Genomic DNA, 21354 nt, shown 5'->3' with positions numbered 1-21354 from the left:
GTATGCGACCAGCATGGATCCAGACCAGCCTGCGCATCCGCGCAGTCTGGTCAGGCTCCATGCTGTTCGCTTTTAAAGCCTATTGGAATTGGAGAAACTATTAGCGAACAGCATGGATCCTGACCAGACTGCGCGGATGCGCAGGCTAGTCTGGATCCATGCTGGTCGCATACCCACTATGTTGGTTTTCCCATGGCACGGCTCAATTAAAGAAAAAGCTGCGTAATACGGAAGAACATAAGTGCCAGCTACGTGTTATTACATGAAGTATGTAACTCGTGATTTCGAGTTGCATGCTTAATTAACTCTATATTTCGTTTGAGATTCCTTACCCGAAATTTCGTCTTGCCGCTACTTTGGTCATAGTTTTTATTCGGAAGCCATATGGCTGATCGACCGACAGTCTAGATTTAATTGTTTTGGAAGTCACTTGACCGATAGATAGACGACTTCGCACGGCTATATGGAGCTCCAATCCATGTTAAATAATTGTGTCACACGTTGACCCTTTACCATTTCCGTATTCGTGAAATCGTTTTGATATTTTCGAAAGTAATTTTCACATATAAGGGAAGTAGAATGCTGTTTCACATATCACTGTATTTTCTGTTATCATTATTTTGTATGGTGGCTGATTTCTGCCTTTTCGTTCTTTTATTCTGTTACAGCGCCATAACGACAAACGTCGTGATGACGCCCCGACAAACGTTGCCCCACAGAACATCGTTATCTATCAGCCAAGTTAAAAACCGTGTTATGTATAGCTGTAGAGAGGAGAGTGTAGAGGCAATGGGGTAAGAATAAGCAACATTCCTTGGTAACACTTAATGAAAGACTAAAAGTATTCAATCAGTATTAAAATCTTTTTTTTTACCTAATTTAATTGATACTGTCATGTCATTCTAGAAAAGAAGACGTTTGGCGGGGCGCCATACCGAATTTGTCGGGGCGACATTCGTAGGGGCGACGTTTACCGGGGCGCCATAACGACGCCTGGCGGGACGACGTTCGGCGGGGCGTCCTTACAACGTTTATCGTTTAGTCCCTGCGACAGAACGAAATAACGAAATGGGCCCTATCCCCAATCCCCCAGAACTAAAATTAAGCTCCATGAACTCATGACTTACTGACCTATTGTAGTAATGATAAGGAGAAATCCGTAAGAAAAGTGTTTTTTTTTTTTTCAAACGCTGGATGGCCTAAATCACCTTTGTTCGCAATTAAGATTTACATAATTATTATCTTACTCACGCACATAAGAAATTACATCCTGCAAATAACTATTTCAGTACTTTTGTAAAAAGAAATTGGCCTGTCATAGATTAGATGTCATAATAAATCCCTTTGAAATTTCACAGTCTTAGATAAACGTTTACATATACAATTGTGCACATTTCTTGTTTTGATAACGTGTACAGTTGTATTAAAAATAAATAAAAATCTCGGTCGTTACAGTTTGTAAACATAGCAAAATATCAGTCAAAGTATGGCTAGGTCTTACGTAATAGCCCGATTAGCAATTTCGTACGATTCCAAGGTGCAACATATATGCATAGCACAGGTGGCAAAATCACAATCGCTTAAAATGAAAAGATAAATGTTTATCCTTTAAAATGATACGAAGCATGACAACAATCCATCACCGAATTTTAAGAAAATCTGAAAATATAAAGTGCACAGTTTCTTTTGTGAACTTGTGTAGATGTGAAATATCCCGTGTTTACCTCTTTACTTGTTGGTCACTCGGCTAGTCGTAACAGATGCAAATTGAAGATATAAAGCTAGAAGTCCTCATATTTGATATGACATAAATAACCAAATGAACATTCCTTTATTTACAATAGATGAAAAGGTTGCGTAGACACTTAATGACGCTTTCTTCCAAAACATCTGCAGCTAAACGCTCAGTACACATGCCGAAAGGACAAAAGTTTTGTTTGATAATATATTATTGTGCTTGGTATCTTGCTTGTTGCCGTATACTGTATCCGGATTTTCGTCACTTCGCGACGAAAATCGATTGGATCAGTTATATACTAAAATTTTCATAACACTTGATTAAGTTCATACAAACAATCACATTATTAGACATACACATTGAAGAACATAGAATAATACGTAGGTTATAAAACAATTTCAAAAAATTAATATATGAGAAAAGAAATATAAGTTAAGTACTATGACAAACTACTATGATGATGGTCATGTCACATAATAACATAATTGATTTGTTTTTGTTAGGTTTAAAAATACATCGACATAATCATAAGTTATGATGCGACCTTCCAGAATTCAATGTTGTAGGAAGACACAGGGGGTCTCCTGGTCATTATTTTTAGCACAATCGGTTACCTGGGAAACACAAACAGCCTTCTGTGGACCGGATAGATGGCTTCCTCGAAGCAAAGAATTTTGAATAGAGCGGTGAAAAGCAAGTAATTTGTTGCCAGTGGCTGTCTTTTCCTATACAAAGGTATGACATAAAAGTCGGAAAATGATTAAATTAAAACGAAACAGTTCCTTCGCATTTACAGATATCACGAATCATAAAACATATTGATCACATAATTACTTTTGCATTCATATCTGTCAGAAAGATCTACGACTGTCTGTTAGTTAATCTGGTTGATTTAGACTTTCACTCGAGTTGGTCTTTGGTTCGCGAGATTGAGAAATGTTAGATTTAGGTTTCAACTGCATTGATTTAGTGGATGAATAACTTTTGGAGTTGCCTTCTTTCATCATTTAGTATCATTTTTATCAATGTCAGTTGTTTCGCTTACTTTTCTAGAAATCTTTTTAGGTGTACTGTTCTCTTTAGAAGTAACAGACGAAGCCGATTCCCTATGTCTAGCAGGCAAGTTTGTCACACTAGGTTTACTGTCTTTCCGTGTACCTTTGGCCGCCTCTTTAGACTTGTCTTGTATTTGTTCAGACATTTTCCGCTTTTCATCAAATGTACCACGAGAATTATTAGACGTCCTTCTTATTTTACTATTGTTACCTTTGTTCTCTAATTCAACAGCTGACGAACGTCTTCGATTTTCTGTTGTTTTACCCCGAGATCCCCCAGAATGACTTAATGTCGTTTGCTCTTTTGATATGCTGGTGTTCATGTTTTGCATATGCATCGGGTCAATTTCCTATAATAAAACGCGTTAGAATAAGTGAAATTGATACACGAAGTTACTATTAAAATTACTAACTTTTGTATATGATTTATGTATATATTTAAACAACGATAATGTATGAATAATGTAGATAGTCAAAACGTTCGTATAATTAAGATAACGATGAAACTAATTTTAAAAATGGTCAGCCAAATAATAATAGCTTTTACAACATGTTTGTTGTAGTTTAATAATAAAGGAAATGTTTTTCTACTACTCACATTTCTAATGATAGTTATATATATTGTATGGTATAAACCAGTCAGTGTGCTATTAAACCATCAGAACCAAGTTCACAAAAGTTAGCTACCTCGATATTACTTCTTCTTTTTACAACCACTACACACACAATTATAAGTACAAGGAACAGACCACCACCGGCTGCAGCTAAAGCATATACCACTGTCTCTAAAATTGAGAAAGTATGGCATTAATTTGTTCTTAAACAAGCCTTATTTACATGTATATTTGAAGATGAAGTAATGATGGAGTTCCGGTGGGATATAGCTATCTACCTTTATAGGTATAATTTTGTCCCCTACCCTGCCTCGTCATGCCTTGAATGGTGTTTCACTTAGTTTTTAACTTTTGCAAAGTCATTAAGTACTACGTGGATTTTGAATTGTGAATGTTTTACGAGCATATATATTTGTGCTACTAATGTCATGTACATGCTTAAACATATAATATTTAGAGGTTATGGCGTCCTTGTTGCGTGATTATATCTACTTGCTAGTTAACCTTTTTTTGTATTCCAGGTTTCATCAGACCTGTAATAGAAACATGGTTGGAGTTTTTAAGCTCACTTGAGCAATGCTCAGGTGAGTTATTTTGATCACTCGATGTACGTCGTCTGTCGTCTGTCTGTCAACATTTATCTGTGTTTGCAATAAAGGCTTATTTTTCAACTGCTTTTCATGAAATAGTCAGAATGATTTCCTTGATGAAATCTAGGTTGAGTTTGAATATGGGACATCTTGGGTCAAAAACTAGGTCATTTTTACAACATCATAACTTTTTTGTATTCCAGGTTTCTTTAGACATGTAATAGAAACATGGTTGGAGTTTTTAAGCTCACTTGAGCAGTGCTCAGGTGAGTTATTTTGATCTTTCGATGTACGTCGTCTGTCGTCTGTCCGTCAACATTTATCTGTGTATGCAATAAAGGTTGTATTTTTCAATTCTTCTTCATGAAATTTAGTCAGAATGATTGCCTTGATAAAATCTATGTGATCTTCATGAAATTTAGTCAGAATGATTGCGTAGATAAAATCTAGGTTGTGTTCGAATATTGGTTATGTGTGGTTAAAAAGTAGGTCACTAGGTCACATAAAAAAAACACATTGTGTATGCGATAGAGGCTGTATTTATAATTGATCTTCATGAAATTTGGTTAGAATGATTGCCTTGATAAATTCTAGGCCATGTTTGAATATAGGTCATCTTGGGTAAAAAAGTAGGTCATTAGGTCATATCAAAGGAAATACTTGTTTAAACTCAAGATACCACATTTTTAGTCCAAAGGCAAAAAGAAAATATCAAACAGGGAATGCCACCCACCAAAAACTCAGCCTCCTCAAAACGAAACCCCCAGCACGCAGACGCGTGCACCACACCCACCCACACACAGAGACACAGACACACACACACACACACACACACACAAAGCCAACACACATGGACAAAACGAAAACGCACACAAAGCCAACACACAAGGACAAAACGAAAACAAAGGAACACAATGGGGCACGGCCTTGGAACGGTCAGTGGCAAAAACACCACTGGGGAGCTTAAACCGGTTTATGGTGCGCACCCAACCTCACTCTTACCCCCACCATGTTCCAAAGACACGGGGCAGTGTAAATAAAAGTAATCCCCTCCAGGCAACCCTAATGAAAATTTGCTAGAATATTTGTTTGCATGAAATCACTGACCAAACATTTTCACACTGTTATGGTGAGTTTCTCAGGTGAGTGACCTAGGGCCATCTTGGCCCTCTTGTTTAATGTGTTTTTTCTGCCATCGGACATTTGTCCTTTTTTACATCTAAAATGGCAATACGTAGATTTAAAGAGATCTCTTTAGCCAAGCGGTTAAGGCTGTTTACTTCACTTTGTCAGAATAATTTGTATATTTGATATATTGATAACGTGACACATAAGCACAGATAGTGCTTGACTCCCTTTTCATGTAATCATTGCTATTGTTATTGTTAAGTTGCTGTGAATAATAGAATTAGGGTCATTTGTGGCGTATTTTGGTTCACTTTGAGAATAGCTGGATCCCAGCATCACACATTATGTCATATACAAAAGTTAAAGGGAACCAGATATTTGATACAGCAAGTACTCGTTATAAAACGTTATGTTTAAATTTGGACCAATCAAAAACAAGTTTAAAAATAGCACGTCAACTGGGGTATAAATAGGTAGATGGATGAAGGAGAAGGTATTCGATATCCAGCGGTAGAAGAAGACACATCGAGGATTCAACTAATAATTTATCCCAGTACCTTGATAAGGAAGTTATTGCAACTACACTGTCAGGACGGATAAATTATTAAAAAGAAAAAAAATCAGAAATTCGTAGACTAAAGAAGAGTTGCAGAATTTCGAGCTATAGGGCCAGCGCATAGGAGTTTTACCTTAAGGGTAGTTGAAAGCTATAGACGATAGCATATATAGGGTGAACATCGGGAAGCTGAGACAGAGACCCAGAGTTTGGTAATCTACTGAGACAGTAAGAGAGCTCCAGCTTATAGATGGTTCAGCATTATTGGCGAAGTACAGCCAAGGCAGCGGGGATATACCTATATGGTAGTTGAATGCTACATATGATAGCATATAGCCGCTGAGCATCCAGAAGTCAGGGCAATCATAGAGAGTTTGAAGGAACAGAGGCCGAACATCTATGCGATAGGACTCGTATGTTGTTGATTCAAAGACATTGTCTGACGGGAACTTCAAGAAAAAGACCAGTCAAGTATAGAGTCTCGAGCCTATAGGAGTTTGAGCTAATCAGTTTTGATTGGAGATTGTTAGTTTGAAACATTTAGTGATTTGCCTGACCCCTGAAATTGTCTAACTCATAATAAGAAATCATTTACGATTCATTGGTACACGAATCATTTAGGCAAGGTAGCCAGAGGAAAATTCTATATATGAGATATTTGGTCTCACCAGCTCTACGTTTTAACAAAGGACATTCTACATCGTTTGTCAGCTAGTCTAAGACATAGTCACCTTAGCGATTGGACCCGAAGCATTGTTCAAGATGCTAAAGACGTAGGCACTTCCCTGGGTGATATAATTCGTATCCTAACACACTTAAACATTACTAGCATGCATGATGTTGTTATGTTGTTCAATTGTTTAATGCGAGTAAAAAAGCTAACTTGCTCGCCGATGACCCTTGGTTCTATCCATGTCCTTAACCGTGTCTGAAGTAATAAATGGAGGGTACATGGGAATTAACCCTCCTTAAGTCTTAGTTGTTAGTTTAACCTAAACTCTGCTTGAAATAAGTAAAAAAGGTACTTGGCATTGGTTTCCTCTGTTGTTTTGCGGTATTTGTGACTTGTGTTGTAGTGGTCACACTTTGAGTAGAAGATACATATTTAGTAGGACTTCCTGTATCTGTCTTTGAATTGGGTGTCAAAAGAGATGAAACACTTGCTGCAGAATTAACAACTGAAGAAGTAGTAGAAGCAGCTGTTGTGCTGGTGGTAGAAGAGGTTGTTGTTGTAGTTGTTGGATCCCAAATCGGATAACAATCAACAGTTACAGTGGAAACAGCATCTTCAGCTTGTGTAAGAAAAAAATATATAATTTTTAACATTTAGGACTATATATATTTGTACTTATACAAATTACACATATACTGAACGGGCTATTTATGTGTAACGGTAGTTACTTACGTCACAGACGTTTGTTAGTATCCAGGATAAACATTTTGACATAATAAATCAATGTACCTTTGATTATCTGGGTACATCCTTAGGTTAAGATACCCTTAAATACGTGAGTAGTTTTGACACGTAGTACAAATATGTTCAGTTGTAATGATAAGAGTTGTTGAAGTTTATTAAAATGTATGTTGCTCTATCAATACCCACTTACGGACATGTAAACTAAACAGTAGCAACTACGCCAAGTAATTTAGAAACTACCCAACAGTCCAAATTAAGTTAAATAGTTGATTATTCAATTGAGAATACCGTACCATGGAAGCCAATCCAGAAGAGCCCGATCCTGTTAACTTGTCCTTTCCACACTATTGTGAGATTTTGGTTAGAAGAATTACGCTGTCCGTTTTGGAATGAATCACATATTGAATCTAACACGATACCATTGTTGTCTCTTATTGTTAAGTTCTGGTTATTTCCAGTACAATTCAATCGATAGTCGTATATAGTGACAACAATGACCGCCGAAGGACTGGATACGCTACATTCACAGTGGTGAGTACCCTGTACTGAATAAACGGCAGGGTATCCTGGATTGTACACGGAGAGTTTATGTCCGGTCTTAGTTGACGTATTACACATTTCTGTAATGCTAGACACTGAAAAAAATACCTCTTTATAGTGAAGAGGAACATTAAGTTTACTAAACTCAAGAAGTTTGCACTTGAGTGAAGAGAGTACACATCAGTTTTAATGTTTCAACTTTGATATTGTTAGGGTTTTTGTTTCGTAATTTTGTTTGGACCAGTGGATATTTCGCTGTTTTGTTTCTGCGTTTCGTGAAACATTACAGATACCCCCACCTTTAAAAGTCTTTTTCAAGATAATTTGAAGTATAATTTTTTATATATAGTGACTTGTAATGTCTGTCACATGTATCTGTTCTACATCAAAATACACTTACTCCTTAAACGTATAGTCGTTAATTTGAATTTACATTGATATTTATATTGAGTGATTATCACTGCATATGGAAACAAGACTATAATAAGAAAACGCTTAACGTGCATACAAACACTGTTCACAACACATAGAATATGCCAGATACAACTGTTATTTGTCATTTATTTAGTCAAAGGTCTTGTTTTCACCATTAGAAGACAGTAAGTCTGCATAGAACATCGTCATGTTACTTTTTTTGTTGAAGAGGTTAATAAGTAAATATTCTTACCTTTCAAACACTCAAATATAAACGCCATGTAGTCCGGTTGATTGCCATACCCTGTGCAATGTTTAGGAGAATCTACTGCAGGAAACTGAACTGCCGTTATAGATTGCTGTGCAGAACCCTTTTCAAGCATGAGTATCATCTGTGTATTGGACATCTGTTCCTCACATCCCATTGTATCTACAACAATATTTTTAACTGTAATACAAGGTTACTGAAATAACATCAAAAGCCATGCGCATCAATGTTGATATTATTACGTATATTTGACAATACGAACCATACAAATTAGTAGGTTGATTTTGCATTGACTCCATAAAAAGTACCCAACTAGAACTCATCGCTGATATGAACATTCCTGTTTAGTACCAATGAATACCAATTAATCCTATAGTTTCATTGAAATTCAGACAGCGTTTAAAGAGACAAAGCCCAAAGACAAGAATATTTATGCAGACTTAATATATAAACATCAAAAGCCACAACTCGGACAGAACTCACACAATAAGACTTGGTGACGATCTCGACTCATATCCCTATATACCAGTATCTGTATAGTATCTTTATAAGGGAAGCTTAAAGTATCTTTATAAAGGAAGCTTAAAACGAAGGACCATTTCTCAAAAAATAAATAATTCGAGCAGACAATGCCGATGTTTTGCACAACAACACTCTATACCAATTTTTACTGAGAAAATCCAACTATTTTAGTATGGGCTATGCTGCCAAAATATTGAATCTCTTTGAAGATTTTACCTATTTAATCAAAGCGCCATAACTCCATCAAAAATAATTCGCACGTAAACCTCAACTGGCTTTCCCCCTCTCATCCATTCCCCTTGCATTGGCTCCATTGCACCCCATCTCCTTTTACTATGAGAAAGTTATCGTGCCCACCATGATTTTGTTTTTTCTTACTTGTGTGTATGTTAGTTGTGTGTGTTTGTCTTCTGCGCTGCTGTGGTTTACGTTGTAGGGTTACTCTGTTTAAGGAATTTGACTTTCTGTTTTGAATATTCATCCTTGCTCCATTTCTTCACTTGTCCCCAACATCCAACCCTTTTAACTACCCCTTACCCCTCCCCCTTTTTCTGTATTTTTATATAATTGAAATGTACTTGTTGGATTTTTGGAGCACCCCGTATCAATATTTTTCCGTTACAGCATCTTTTTGTTGTGGACTTACTTTGCGATGCCTGGCTCTATGGCTGTGGTTTGTGGTGCTCCGTGCTTCCATGAAATCTACTCTTACCTTTCATCTTTTGGTGTACTTTTCATCCCAATATTAAAGTTATATTTAGAAAAATCCCAAAGCCCCTATAACTCCATAATAAATTTTCCGAGCCAAAACTTTCGACAATATGCATAACTACACTTTAAACCAATCATTGCTTTGGAGTGTTGTCAAAATTCAACTAGTTTTTCCCAAGAAGATGAGCTGTTAAGTATTTTTCGCCCCACGCAAAGAGCCATAACTCGTTTAAATTATCCAGTCATGTGCAGCTTACATTTAGATAAGTTTCATTTAAATCCCGGAGAGTGTAGGAGTAGTTCGGACAGATATTTTTAAAACACCATAAAGAAGCAATAACCTTGAAACAAATAAATGAGCGAAACATGAAGATGATACGCACAACTACACTTTAAACCAACCAAAACAGTTTGCCAAGTGGTTTAGGCGTTGCGCTGACAAGCTTTTGTGACTCCAAGACTGACTGGCTAGATGATAAGACAAACATAATGTTTCAGGTATAGTTAGGAGAGGCATAATTAAACACTGTGTGCTTTATAAATAACACATCGTGCATATTTCACTTAAATTGCTTCTCAACTTGTCGCGTCTAAAAGTATTTCAAAAGAAGTAGGGCAGTATATGTTATCGCTTGGAAACATACACGGAGGCTGGCTTGTGAAAAAGATGTCAATTTTGTGACCTTATTGCAACTGTTTGACATGATTTGATGAGAAACAAAAATATATAAGCTTTCTATATAATTCTCACTCTTTTGTCTCGTAGATGGACGACAACACTGAATATTTTTGTAACGCTTTTTCAATGCAGTTGTTTCCCATCCACAAAAAACAACAATTAGAACTTAACAGAAAACAAACTTGAAATGCATTGAAAGACAGCTTTGGTTTAGAAAAAAAGGAAGGCAATAGTTGCAGGTGGCCACATTATACCCCAACCTTCTTGGCAAACGTAACGATCACAGATGTGGTTTAGTATGATTGTAGCTTTTGTGTTTACTGGTTAACAGGAAGGAATTGCGAAATAAGCCAGATTATTAGTACCGTGAACATAGCACCAAACAGGCTAGATGAATATTTATGGTGCAAGGTATAATGTGCACTTACCGTTCATTTCCGTGCAGTTGACAGTTTCGCTTAGGTAGCCAAACATGACGTTATGAAGTCCTATCAAGGTGTGCTCCGAATTCTGAAGTTCGCATTTGACATTTTTATAATCGAATCTATCCCCTCTACAGAATACTTTTCTGTATGGTTTACCTAAACAAGTTCAACGAAGTTAATGTCTTTTAGGGAAATTATACTAACAATCATTTTCATAATAGAATTGTATATAATTTGCAGACAAAATGTTCATTTTACATCAACTTCTAATTGGAAAATTAATTCTTAGTTAAATGTAAGATATTCCATACCATACACATTTATTAGAGACTTACCCTAAGCCCTCTTTAAACAAGGGAAACAATCTGTTTATAGAGTAAAATTGTTGAGTGAACACCGTTTGCCAATCATAATCCTGTCTTTGTTATATCAATGCAATGGAAAACTGAGCTGTCTATATTAAATGCTATACAGGATAACACAGTCATGTATCTAACAGTCATGAAATTGTTTTCTTTGATTTTGTCATATTTCTAGATATTTTTCCAATACTTTGACGCATATATACGGGTAGCAGAGACAGTTCTCTTTCCAGAAGTAGCTTATTCAATATATTTTACCTTGTGAAATTCTGTGGGTTTTGACTTTAAAAAATCGTCTGTTTGTTGACAAATTTAACCGCAAAAATTGCCACACTTTCCCCAGGACGTTAACTGATTTGATCTTTACATAGTTTTCTTTTCAGACTGCTAATCCTTCTAGTAATTATGCATGCTTTTTCATTGCTAGAGGTGCATGGTTTGCATGAGGTACTAGGTCAATAGTCACAGAAGCCTGCAATAAAGTCTTAGGGGAGTTGTAAATAATTAACACAGAATCATTTTTTTCCAGGCCAAAAAAGTCTTTTTCAGAAGATGATATTTCAATTACTTTTTTAGACTGTGTACTTTGATGCAGTTATATTCTAAAATAGGTTGTGCGTACATGAAGTTCGTAGCCTACATTTATGATGTCCCGCTTTATACAGATAATACGCCTGATGTCCAGAATATACCAAATGTTACATGTCTACATGAAACCTACACAGTGCTTATCAGCTCATGACAGTGGACAAGTGTGTGAAGTTTGAATCCTTTCCCATTAGAGGGTACTGAGATACCAGCTTACATACAAAACCTTTACTAATTTACTGAGTCCAAAAAGGGAAATAATTTTGTTAAAATGCAAAGTAGAGTTATTGAACCTATGCACTGCATGTTATATCATGACAGTGAACAAGTGTGTGAAGTTTCAATCCATTCCCATTAGTAGATACTGAGATACCAGCTTACAAACACAAATTTAACCCAAAACTGCTTAGTCTAAAAATGGGCATAATAAAATGCAAAGTAGAGTTATGGAACCTACACAGTGCATGTCAGATCATGCCAGTGAACACGTGCGTGAAGTTTCAATCCATTCCCATTAGTGGGTACTGAGATATCAGCTTACATACAAGTCGAAAAAGGGGCATAAATTTGTAAAAAAGCAAAATAGAGTTATGGAACATGTGCAATATAAGTCAGTTGATCACATTGAATTAGTGTGTGAAGTTTCAATCCATTCCCACAAGTGGTTACTGAAATACCAGCTTACAAAAACTTAACCAAATCGCGAACGCCGACGCACGGGCGAGTCCAATAGCCCTACCTATTCTTTGAATAGTCGAGCTTAACATGATGTCTTAACTGCACGTTAATTGTCTTGTTTATGCATGACATACCCGGATCCAGTGAAAAAAGTAGTTTTCTGTAAGAACCGCAAATGAACTAAACTGCTGAATGGTGTATTTGTATTTGACATTTATAAAAGTGCTATTCAGATTAGAGGAAGTAAAATTGTTGTCGCTAAGTCTTTCAGCGCAACTATGGTTTTAATCAGCAGGTATCAGAGAAGGTTTAGAAAAATAACGTCATCAAATAGAGCTAACATTCTATCATTTTATTAATACGCCAGTTAGAGGATAAAGCGCGAAAAGTGATGGTTTTATGAATTCACATGGTGCATAAGGAAATATAATAGACTTGGACTCTGGGCTTCCTGTTTATATCATTTTAGAGTCCCGCTCAAACTGGTGTTTCCTTAACCTACATGCACAGAATCAGTCAAACCTAGTAACACATTATTTTGCTTTGTTGCGTTCTATTATTCTAAAAAGTCTTCTGACATGTTTGATATATTATCACAGCAGCATATTTAAAATTTCGACTTTTATGTAACGTTGTAATGAAGCAAGGCTCTGTATCAAATTCATTACTTGCTCAGGTAAATTTAATATAAGCTTAAACATGCTTTGACATAAGTGAAGACGCTGCTTGGGCTAATTCATTGAATACGCAAAAAATCATTGTGTCAAGTATGTATTCATGTATACTCAAGTAAACAATCTATGTTAAATCAAAAGGTCCTGGATCTTATCAAATTATGTTAAGTCAAGTGTGAGTACACTAGCTCAGATTCATTAAATACTCAAACGTCTTTAGTAAATAACCAAATCACGGTGTCAGCCAACGTGTATACTCAAACAAGTCTATATTCAAGTATATGCTCAAGTATATACACAAGTGTGTTTAAACAAGATATACTCAAGTACCAGGGTTATCTAATATATAATGCAACCTCTGCTGTCTATTATTTTCAGTTTTAGATAACTCTATGATTATATGCATATCAATTAATTGTCCCATGATGTTCCAGGTGCAAGACATTTCTTACATTTTTAACGGTTTTCTGCTGTCTAGCAACGAAGGAATATCTGTAAATCCAGAGTGACCGCCATTGCATGGAATGACCCCATGGGAGCCAAATAAGATTTTAGTAAATGAATTATTTTGCAACTGAGACGGTAAACCTCATTGCAAGTGATTATAATATCACTGCCAAAAAGAGCAAGTTTTTAGAATTGTGCGAATGTTTATATCCCACCAGCTATGCAAAAGCGTCCTCATTTATGACCGGAAGTACATTTTTCTGTAACAAAGGAAATAAACTTATCATATGAAATAGGATATTGTACTAATTTTTTAACTGAAGCTATTTCTTTACATTTTAATCGTAAATGATTGATTTTACATAGTAATTTTAAAGAAATTAAAATTTCATAATTTTCATCACTACTACGTTGCATAGCAACGAAAAAGAACATGTGTACGGTTTTGTAAATTAATGCCTAATACTGTTTTAACACATATCATTTCCTAGTATGGGTCATATCTAACTTTTGCTAGATCTGAGACTATCGCGGCCACTGACCTAGCGTAATTGTAAAATATGCATCTATGGAAATTGTTCATACTTGCTTGATGTCCTTTCTTAGAAACACATTGTATCGTGATGCATTAAAAGTGTATCTTTTGACGGATATTTAGTTAATTGTATTATTTATTTAATGACCCTCGTATGTTTTATCCTGAAGGTAACTTACAGTGAAAACTTGAATACCTGTATATACAGAGGAACATTTCAAACTCAAAATTTCTAACTTGTTATTTTAGTTATCTCTGTCAAATACTAACATCGTTCTATGACATTTGGACACACTTTTGGACGTAAGTACACTGAGTCCTGACAGTTACAATAAGGTAACAAGGTAAAATACAAAGTCACAAAATGTGTGTTTCATTTGTTAGAAGTGCCATATGCAAGATTAAGTTTTAATTTTGCGGTCAACCTTACACTCGCCTAGAGCTAGAACACGCTTTTATTCTGACACGGGATAGTACAGCTAGGATTTTTATGGGGAGTAACGTCACACCAACAAAATTATAGGTTATGTGGCGATTTCAGAGCTTTTCGTGGTGTAGGAAGACCCTGAATACTCTCCGAGCATTATTTCAGGCAAAGGTGGGCACCTTAGTAGAACCATCGACCTTCTGTGAGTCAACTGGATGGCTTCCTCAAATGAAAGAATTTTACACCTCAAGTGATATTTCAAACCCAAACCCACAGCGTTGTGGGGTAAGCGATTCGACGTAAGCGACCTTAACTACTAGGCCATGGAGCCTCCTAGTAAATGTAAGTGAGTAATCCGATTTTTATCTAGAAATAAGCAAGAGTTCTGAGCAATATTTATCTGCGAAGAAATCGACATATATTTCTCATGTTGCCTTATAAAATGATACACATTTTGTTCGTCTGGCCGAGTAAAACTGAAAATTACTTAGTCAATACATTTATTACGTCACTACATCCTAATATATTGTTATTAGTGATATGTAACTTAAACGTTAATACAAAAAATATTGATGGGTATTCCAATACAATTAAACGGAGTTGAAAAAGAAGTTTTTGAAATATTAATTACATCATTTCCACACTTTGTACGTGTAGTGCAATCATGAAAATTTTACTTATAGCGTGACTAATGATATTTCGTTTACCTTGTTGGAAATGTTGCGACTTCATGAATTTACGTCCGAACGTTAGATTAAAATGAAACATTTATTTAACATTATGTCCATTTTACTTTCAAATATGTCAATATTTGGCAGAGATAAATACAAACAAGAACAAGAACAAGAACAAGAACAATAAAAAACCCCCAACAACAACAAAAAACAAGACAAAAAATGAGTTAGAAAATTTGTTTTTACGTGTATACTCAAGCAAGTGTTGTAAAAAGCTTTGAAGTCAAAAGCTACATCACTGGAGAAAGAGTAATATTGAATTTAAACATGGCTAAGTCAGTTGGTTAATGGAATCAATTGGCATACAAAAGCAATTATGTCAATGGATCAAAGGTAATATTGAACTTAAAAAAATTGTCAAAGGCTAAGCCAATGAGTTAATTTAATCAACTGGCATACAAAAGCAACTGAAGCAAACATCTATGTCACTCTGTCTATTTAAATATGTATTCAAGCAAGTTCAATCAAAGGCGGCTTAATTATTTAGTATGTAAACTCTAAGAAGCTTAGTTTTCTTTCAAATTCTTCTTTTTAACAGTGTTTAATTATGTACTTGAATATCTGTAAAATAAAAGAAGGAATAACATATTTAAATGAACTGTGCAATTGTAATATGAATATTCATGCACTGAATTTTGTACAGAAAACTGTCCCTACCGGTATCGAATCCTGCAACACTAGTTCCAAGAGCGACAAGCCAAAAGAAAACAACGAATATTTGGAAAATTACTTCAGACATATTTTGCGTTGAATGTATAACATCAAACTTAATTAATCAGGAAGATATGTTATATCACATGTATATCTCGTAGATAAAGCAACGGTATGTTGACATTTTTTGATAATACAATGTCATATTTTATCAGTTTCTACTTGCTAAAGTACAACTGCACAGATGTTAACAGATAATGAAATTGATTGTCGACCAGGGTACACTGGTATTGTGGGTCAAAGTTACATATGCACATATTTTGTGTGCCGACAATAGAAGAAATCTACTTTTGACATTGTGATGATTTTTTGTTCGATTCTTGAAGCCGAAAACAGTAGATTATAAATGTCTTTGGTAATACAGTACCGTTGTTGGTACGACAAGACAGTGTCTTTTATTCATAATAACTGGTAAAATTAAATGTCATGCGTTTATGCGTGCTATATTTTTCATTGATCTATTGCCAACTTACCCCACTATAAAGAAACATGACGAAATACACTTAGTTCAAAACCTTTTGTTTAATAGTCTGCCAATATATTGGGAAAATGTGACTTCTGATGGCATTTTTTGTTAATGCTCGAATATAAGTATTAAAGTGTTCCTTAGCATCGAACATGAAATTTAAAAGGGGCTGCCACCTTCTAGGATTCCTCATAACAGTACAATGGGGTCAAAGGTCAAATAAGTGCATTTACAAATAAATTATGCCGCTATGCACTCGTTTTATTTTCATATACCATCTAAATTGGTTTAAATGCTGTGTCTCAATGCCCTTTACTATTTTGTAAATAAAACTGATGATAAAATATAAAATATGTATCTAATATATATAATATTATATAGAATAATATATATCTGGGGAAATATGATGGCAAAGTATGTTTTACTTGATATATTTGCTAATCTTTATATGTGGATGAACTAGTGAAATATTTTTGAAAATGTTGTAACAAAGGGTTATTTCAATGTAATTTCAAGGTCACAGACATTTCAAGGTCAAAACTGAACTTTTAAAAATGACTGCTAAGTATTAACGGTAGCAAAATGGTGTGTATATTAACAATATACACAACAACTTTTCTGATTCCACACCTGTTTTTCCCTATATCGCCAAATTTTGACAGATATGAATAAATGTTTTACACAATGTTAAATGATTATTCTATTATAATATAACATAAAAACGATCATAGCCTAATGTAAATTCATTTAACTGTAAGGGTAACAATAAGGTAACCCTTAAATTAAAAGTCACATTAGTAAATTCCAAATCACAGTAGTACACTTTGATCCTATTAATTCAATGATATTAAAATTATAATATTCTGAATGTTCAACTCTGTTTAGTTGTAATAGAACATCTGTAAATATTTTCTGTTTGTACATATAAATTTTTATCACGTTTGTGACGTCATTAATGGCATAAAATTAATGACAATATTGTTTAATCCCGCAGATGACAGTATTTGCCGCTTACAGACCAGCACCAAGTTGCATTCATTCAGTGGCATTTTTTGGTAGGGGGACGAGGGGTGGGGGTACCTTATTTAAACTGTCATGGCACAACGAATGTACGAACAATTGATATCATTGTTATGTTTATTTAATTGAACTGGTCATTAAACAATGTGTCCAATTTTCATTCAAATCTGTCAAAATTTAACAGAGATAAGCACAAAAGTCAGGTGTGCAGTTAGATAAATTGTTGAGCAAATGATTACAAAATGACACTGCAAATGCATTTCTTGCATTTCAGGCAGCAATAAAACTTGAATTTAAGCTTTGAAATTACTATAAAAAGAATATTTACATATTGTACAATTTTTGAGAAATGTGTGCGAAAGAGAAAATATGATAGGTTTTGCGGAAGAAGACTAAGCGGAAAATGAATTACATATAAATGTATAAACTCCTGTAAATAGTATTTTTAGCTCAATCAGTAGAGCGCAGATCTAATGATCGAGGGGCCGTGAGTTCGATCCCTGGGAGAGGTGAATGTTCTCCATGACAATGTGATAATAGACATTGTCAGAAGTGATTTCGTCCTCCACTTTCTGAATCATTTGTAGATGTTGGAAGTTGCTTGCAGGGAAAAGGCTACTATTTGAATAGACTCCAGAAACACTGATTAAATTAATTGACCGCCGTTACATTTATAATATTATATGAAATCCTTCTCCAGCCCCTAAAGAAATGATTTCAGATCTGATGATGATTCATTATATGATATATATTTATGCTGATTTGTCCACGTGACGATGGTTAAATAGGACATTTTAGAAGAGTAACTGAAATATTGTAGGCATAGGAAATAGAGATCAATATAATTGCACCTTTACTAATCCTACCAGGTGTTCTGTATTACAAAAGTGGATCTATTGTGACATTTTGATACAAGCAGAACTGTATTATCTGCACTATTATTTACCTACTGGTACTTCGTTTTATTATTGGCTTGTTAAAAGTTAATTCTTTACCATATGTAAGTTGACAGAATCATAGGAACCATGTCTTGAGGGGTAAATCAAACACAAATGAATAAATCTTTAATGATTTTGTTGTGCAAAAAAGTATGATATTGTGTCTTTCATTTTCCACTCAATTGTGTAATTGCAAGGGAAGTAAACTAATAGATCTCTACTTATAAGTACTAGCCCAAGGCAAGAGTTGTCATTCTTTGTGGATCACAACTTTAAATTAAAGAATAAAACTTCTGTTATTGATATTAACAAAACTATCATAAACTTCACATTTGTGAAATCATTTTTGGTTATTTCAAGGACTTGGAAATTAATTTCTAGACTTTATTTAATGTAATTCTATCACTGAAAATTTTAAGGCCTATCTCTAAATATTGGTCAGAGCATAGGTTTACACAGTACATGTACGGTAATAAACTAATCAGAAGAGATCTGTAGGATTTCAACTAGTTAATCTATACACTATTCCTTTGATTTACTGTAATATAGTTCGTTTTTACTATAAGTCAGGCTTTTATCATCATATTTTAGGTATTTCCAATTAAGTAGCACATTTCAAGAACTAGATTTTCTATCACCGAAGCTCTTAATGCGATATTTGCATCATTTTAATCTAAAAATTCACCACGCTATTTCTGTTTCGATTTTTTTTATCTTTGGCTTTGCTTCTACCCTCCTATTTAGATCAAAGTTGAAAAACGAATTAGATGGTAACAATTTACAGATCTGACATATGGTTTCAGACAGGATGTCCTTGATAACATTGTGAAAACAAAGCTTGTGTCTTGACACTGAAACATTAGTCATTCAGATGTTTTACAAATAAAAATGAAAAATTAAAGGTATAAAAAAACATCTGAATGTTGCTTTAGAATTTTTTATAATATTAACATTTAGGCTCGTTCAGTGATACATTGAAGTTATACCTTCCGATATTTTCATGATTACTGACATATGATGGTTCAGCTAATCAAAATGATGAAATATTGTGGTTCGATAGTTACCAAGAGATATGAAAAGGGTAAAAATAACTTCCTGCAGGATGAGAAGAGCATGAAGAAGAGATTTGAAATTCAAAATGATGGATTTATAATAAACAAAACGATTGATAAATTATGTCAGGCTAACCCGTCTATAGCTTGTGAAGTGTTATGGAGTTTATTAATTTTTATATAAGGGTAAGAAGTTATTTCTATATAAGGGAAATTCATTCCAACATTCCGCACTGAATTTGATTGACAATATATTTTACACGTTTAAGGCTACAATAGCATTAGCTCACAATTGTTTATTTTATAACATCAGTAGATTCCTTCTTGATACATTGGTAAGTTTGCTCTACACGGTTCTATCACCAACCAATCACTCGGAAATCTAAAGGTGTTGTAACAGGAAAACAAACATGCTTTGCCCCTATATTCACGGTCATAAAGATCATACTAATAACATTACATATACTATCAAATTCACTAACAATTATCAAGCCTTTTTGAAGTTATGACATCTAAAGAACCAACATAAACAAATATTTACAAAATTGTAGATATTGAAACACTTGAAGAGCGGTTACAAGTTCTTATAATAGCCTAATGTCAGTGTGCAAGGAATAATATTTTAGCTGATTCAAAAATATGAAAAGTACCATTTTTCATGCTGATGCACATGCGTAAACCAATAGAATAGAGTTTTGATTGACAGCATAGACAGTTTTAGATAATGCTTGAGAGAATTTTCACATTTCATTTTATCTCACAAACAGACTTAATCAAGCCGAGTTTGCTATTTTTGCGTTCTGGAGTTCTATGCCGCCGAAGGAATCTTTAGATCTGTCAACAGTTAGTACAGTCAAACTATTTTCGCTAGAGTTTGATAGGACAAGCAACATGTGTTCGAGATAGTACAAGCTAACGTGAAGTTTACATTATATAGACCTTACACCGAGTTCGAGCGGGCAAAAGTAGTAATTGGGTAATCCGAATCCGAGCAAACGGAGTTTGACTTTACTAGTCTTTATAAAATAAGTCAAACCTGTTCTATAAAGACCACCCTTGGGAGAAACAAAAAGTGGTCTTAATTGACATGTGGTCTTTGTTCACAGGTAAAATATAGTGCAAATGTTAAAATAGGAAACAAAACCAGTAGGGTTTATAGCCAGGTGCTTTCTGTTCAGAGGTGGTTTTAGCACAGGTTTGACTGTACGCGCCATAGAATTTTTCTACATGTACTGTTCATACAGACAACCATACAGGTAACCAACCAGCGATTATGGAAACTGTTAGCCAGAAAACGTAAATTTTAGAAGCATGAGAAAATTAACTTCCATAAATGAACAAAATATTAGAGCGTACGACAATTTAAGCTCATGCTATAGAAATACCTTTAGTCGTTTTGAATTTAGCCAGTCTTAAATGCAATAAATCTATTTGAAGTAATTTATTTTACTTCTGAAATTCATAATTATCACCGAAAAATTACAAGTTTGTATTAGAATGTAGCAAAAATTGCAGATATCTGAAGTTTATAACAAAAAATGCACTTACTGACCTTTGACCTTGTGCCGTGACCTTACTATGACCCTTAGAAGGCGACAGCCCCCCTGAAAAGTTTCCAATTTTTATAAAGTTAACAATGAGCATGGCTGTCGGGCATTAACAAAAAATGCCATCAAAACCAATTTCTAGGCCTCTTTTTTGGATATATAGGCAGACTATAATGAAAAACAGTTCAGCTTAAGTCTATACTTCGAAAAGACCACCTTTGTATTCTCTTTTTTTCCTTGGAGCGGGCAAACATGAAAAATGTTGGTGTCTTTATAGCGTTCAATGAAATTTAAGCAGGTCTGATTTGCAAAACTTCTTTTAACTGAAATTTACCTAGGGCTCAAACTATTCTTAAGTGAGATCGATCGGTCATTTAGAGACTTTAGAAACATCTGCTTAGTTTTTGTTTAAGATAAGGTTAAAGCGTTTATTATAGTTTCACCTCTTTTGACAATGCCAGTCATTAAGACGAATGAGACACCATTGCCTAGTATACTACTACCTCCCGTATCCAGGC

At 34.7% G+C, this 21354-nt stretch overlaps 1 protein-coding gene across 1 annotated transcript; it reads right to left on the bottom strand.

The window, feature by feature from the left end:
• Positions 1-582: 582 nt before the first annotated feature.
• Positions 583-15913, bottom strand: LOC123551098 (uncharacterized). Its single transcript, XM_045339790.2, has 7 exons — positions 15760-15913; positions 10661-10813; positions 8306-8482; positions 7392-7733; positions 6707-6973; positions 3481-3578; positions 583-3143 (listed from the first exon to the last, which is right to left on the bottom strand). The coding sequence occupies exons 1-7, from the start codon at positions 15839-15841 to the stop codon at positions 2742-2744; spliced, it is 1521 nt and encodes a 506-aa protein (XP_045195725.1). The 5' UTR covers positions 15842-15913; the 3' UTR covers positions 583-2741.
• Between the last annotated feature and the right edge of the window lie 5441 nt (positions 15914-21354).

This window comes from Mercenaria mercenaria, chromosome 4 (genome assembly GCF_021730395.1).
Source record: "Mercenaria mercenaria strain notata chromosome 4, MADL_Memer_1, whole genome shotgun sequence".
Taxonomy (NCBI): Eukaryota; Metazoa; Mollusca; class Bivalvia; order Venerida; family Veneridae; genus Mercenaria; species Mercenaria mercenaria.
The sequence above is the reverse complement of the archived record's forward strand: the minus strand, read 5'-3'. Positions and strand labels throughout refer to the sequence as shown.

Coding starts and splice junctions, on each gene's coding strand:
- LOC123551098 (XM_045339790.2), bottom strand. CDS start 15,841: ATGTCTGAAGTAATTTTCCAAATATTCGTTGTTTTCTTTTGGCTTGTC. Junction 6,974..7,391: donor CTTCTGGATTGGCTTCCATG/GTACGGTATTCT, acceptor TTCTTACACAAG/CTGAAGATGCTGTTTCCACT. Junction 3,579..6,706: donor ACAGAGGAAACCAATGCCAA/GTACCTTTTTTA, acceptor TCTCAATTTTAG/AGACAGTGGTATATGCTTTA.